The 3,621-nt window shown below is 36.9% G+C and overlaps 1 protein-coding gene across 1 annotated transcript; it reads right to left on the bottom strand.

The window, feature by feature from the left end:
* Positions 1-2,106: 2,106 nt before the first annotated feature.
* On the bottom strand, positions 2,107-3,145 carry LOC118736577 (protein ALP1-like). Its single transcript, XM_036466631.1, has 2 exons — positions 2,851-3,145; positions 2,107-2,751 (listed from the first exon to the last, which is right to left on the bottom strand). Exons 1-2 carry the CDS (start codon positions 3,135-3,137, stop codon positions 2,181-2,183), a joined length of 858 nt encoding a protein of 285 aa, XP_036322524.1. The 5' UTR covers positions 3,138-3,145; the 3' UTR covers positions 2,107-2,180.
* Positions 3,146-3,621: the final 476 nt, after the last annotated feature.

Genomic DNA, 3,621 nt, shown 5'->3' with positions numbered 1-3,621 from the left:
TAAAACTGTGTACTCAAAAAAATTCTAACACTTCAGAGAAAAAAATTTTAAATTTCGATGAAAATTTGTTGCATTCTGTTGTAGTCTTTTACGAAGTTTTAAAATTGGGTTTATATGGGTTTTGTTAGAGGATAAACTGTGTTTTAATGAAAAATTCTTAAAAATAAATAATTAAAAATAAGTGACAAACAATGTCACTTTGAAATGGGGGTGCTATGAATGATGAAGTTTTAATTTAAATTAGCATGTTTTGAACGAATTCGGAATGTCTAAGGTGGAAAAGAACCCAACTTTTCTATAAGGAAACAATTATAAAAAAAGAATTTTCTTACACTGTATTTATGCCTCCGCCAGCAGTCATTTAAAAGCAGCTAAGGAGAACGACGACACTACTTGTTAGATGGCAATTCAACGAGCCAATGTGCCAAAATGCGGGTATAAACAATTACTCATTATTTAATATCGGAACCGAGATCATATAAGTTAACTGATTGGTTTTCACACACTTTTGAAACACAAATTATATGCTTTTTTACTGCAGACAAGTTGTTGCCTCAAAACACAGCAGAAATCTTCCAATCAGGGCTGCCAACTCTCCTTAGTTATGAGGTGCCATATTGAGGATAAAAAAAGTACCAAAATGTTCCAAATAGAAAAATAAAAGTGCCAAAAAAGGTGTAATTCCTTTTAATCATTCACATTTAGCAATAAAATAAAGCCACATTTTCAAAACAAAAGTGCAATGATAAAATAAGATAAACCAGTCGAAAAGCCTTTATAAATTAGAAAATTTTAGTTGAGAAAAAGAAGTGCACGCAAAGGATTTCACAAAACTGTATTGAAATGTTATTTTTTTTACAAAAGTGCCATTTTGGCATTTTGTGCCAAATTGAAAAATTAAGTGCCATTTGAAGTAAAATAGGAACAAATGGCACGGTTTGAGCCAAGTTGGCATCCCTGCTTCCAATAACTTACAAATATAAAAATGTGAAATATCGAGGGCTTGAATTCATTAATACCCTCTATCTGCAATTTGCACAAAAACTAATTTGTGATTTTAGAAACCATCTGGGACTTATATTATATGAGGTAACATTAATATCACTGATGACAGTTAAAGCTTAGGTGGATTTTTATATCAGAATCCCATCATTGTGAAAAGTGTGCAGATAGGGGGTATTATTGAATATAAACCCTCGATGTTTAAAATATATAAAAATTTTATTTCAACGTATACAAAAAATTAATCCACCTGCGTTACAGCACGTCGTGAGACGGGGAAGGGGGGGCCGGGGGGGCCGCGGCGTAGCGTGACTTGGTGTGCGCGCCGGTCGCGCTGGGTACGCGGGACGCGAGCGCGAGCGCGACGCGCGCGGTGTGGCGCGCTGACGCGGGCCGCCGCGAAGCTAAGCAAATTTAATGTTTGAAAGAGAAATAACGTCAATTGATTTTATTTCGTTTTTAAAAAGGTAATAATGTCAATTGACTTTATTTCGCACCAGGGTGGGAAATAAAGTCAATTGACCTTATTTCCGTTGATCTTATTACCTGTCACCAATTTGAAGCTAAGAATAAATTTTCTTGATTTGGACAATTTTTTCCTGACGGTGTTAGCATATTCCTCCACACAAAATTTTTCCGTAGGTAAAAAGCAAGTTACGAAAGTATCTAAAAGTAAGTCGAATTCAACTCCGAAATCCCGTTGGCAAATTCTTTATGAAGTATTTCCTGAAAATGCGATAATAATTAAATTATGCTTACCAGAAAGGTATAAAATATAGTTTACGTTTTTCTTTATTGGGGTCTACTTTGTACTCGATGGGATACGAGAAAATTCTTCAATATATCTCTTAATTTGAAGGCATTTTGTGATGCATTGTTCGAGCCTACCCTCCGAGCCTTTTGTAAAGGCGTTGAAACATCACTCCGCCACAATCCTTTTTTAAAACCGTCGCCTTCCTCCTGGTCGAGATACTCCGCTGGACAATAGCTACCATCGTGCATTTTAACGAAGTTGTGGAGGACAACAGTAGCTTTAACAATTTTTTCAGCAGATGCGGGGCTCATTTGCAAAGGACTTAAAAGTTACTTTTCAATTACGCGCCGTGCTCTGGACAACCGCTTGTTAAAAATTTGCCTGTCCAGAGGCAAGTTGGCTCCTTAATAAAATAAGTATGCATTTAATGAGGAAATAACTTAGTATAAATTATGTATTCATACAAACCTGGATATGGTCTCATTAAAAATGACTTCAATGGAAACGCGTTATCACCTACAAAGTAGTGCGGGAAACTTATATCAGTGTCTGGTAATATACTGTTTTCAGGCAGATCCAGTTTTCCATTGTATAGGAGTTTTCCAAAGCCTGAATTCCACAAAATGCCGCCATCACTCTGCGAACCGTAAGCCCCGATATCTATGCCAGTAAAAGTGTAATTGGCATCGCACACCGCCAGCAGAACAATAGAATACGTCCCTTTGTAATTGTAAAAAAGGGAGCCCGAGTTTGATGGGCAAAATATATTGATCTGTTTACCATCGATCGCACCAATACAATTAGGTAAATCCCACATTAAATAAAAGTCCGTGGCAATACGCTTCCATTCATCTTTCAGTGGAACTGACAAATAAACAGGACCAAGTATCTCCCACAAGACATCGCACGTTTCTCCAACGATTTCTTTCATGGTGGATAGCCCTATTTTAAAAGCGCAGGAATAAAATGGCTTACTCCCTCCGTGAGCCAAGTAGCTAAAATTTAAATTTATTTAATCATTTAATACCTGTAATGCTACTGCGAACCACCTACGGAGGAAGCCTCCCAACCTAACTATAATGCAAGCAATTTACCTGAGGGTTAAGTATAAACGAAACTCTGGGGGAATAGATGGTCGGTTAGAATTTTTGCTTATTCGCTCTCTTATTAAACTAAGGAGCAAGTCGAATACAGGCTTTTCCATTCGAATTGCTTGCTTGAATTCCTCAGTGAATCCAAAATGCGTGCTAAAAAATCCATGGGTGTCTCGATTTTGCAGAGCAGGTCGCACCCAACAACTACGAACTCCATAAATCCTCTTAAAACACTCTCTGGCTTCCAGCAACATCAAAATAATCAATATGACTTCTATAGTTTCCATTTTTATGAGTTTTTTTATTTTAAACTATCACAACAAAAAATTTTTGTTTTCAACACAGCGAGACATTTGCCGCCAACAAACTACAGCTGATTTTTGTTTATATACATTAACGCTTACATTGCGGCGCCGCTCTACGTTCATTCACGTCACGTCAGTTTCATACTTGAGCGTCACGTACGCAAAGTACTCATTCTGACGGGGCTATAAGTTAGTGGGTGTACCTCAAGAATAGTTGCGTTTTTTTACTCATTTCCAGTAAAATCCAGTAAAAGTTTTTACGAATTTTCATGTTTTGGCGTTTTCGTACGCAAAAACTTGCAAAGTAGGGGAAATTGAGAGAGCGAAAAATGACAGCTGAAGTTGCAAGTTTTTACTGGATTTTACTGGATAAATTTTTACTTGTAAGAATTTGCCAGTACGAAAAACAGCTGATCGCATGTTGCTGGATGAAATTTAAACTAATAAGGAAACTGTTTGTGGCTTT

The sequence above is a fragment of the Rhagoletis pomonella genome, unplaced genomic scaffold (assembly GCF_013731165.1).
Source record: "Rhagoletis pomonella isolate Grant_MI unplaced genomic scaffold, Rhpom_1.0 Rhpom_scaffold_00003, whole genome shotgun sequence".
In the NCBI taxonomy this organism is placed as follows: Eukaryota; Metazoa; Arthropoda; class Insecta; order Diptera; family Tephritidae; genus Rhagoletis; species Rhagoletis pomonella.
This window is presented reverse-complemented; position numbering and strand designations above follow the sequence as displayed.

Excerpts from the sequence above, each read along its gene's own strand:
- LOC118736577 (XM_036466631.1), bottom strand. The coding sequence starts at position 3,137 with ATGGAAACTATAGAAGTCATATTGATTATTTTGATGTTGCTGGAAGCC. Across the intron at positions 2,752-2,850 it reads CGTTTATACTTAACCCTCAG|CTACTTGGCTCACGGAGGGA; the intron begins GTAAATTGCTTG and ends TTTAAATTTTAG.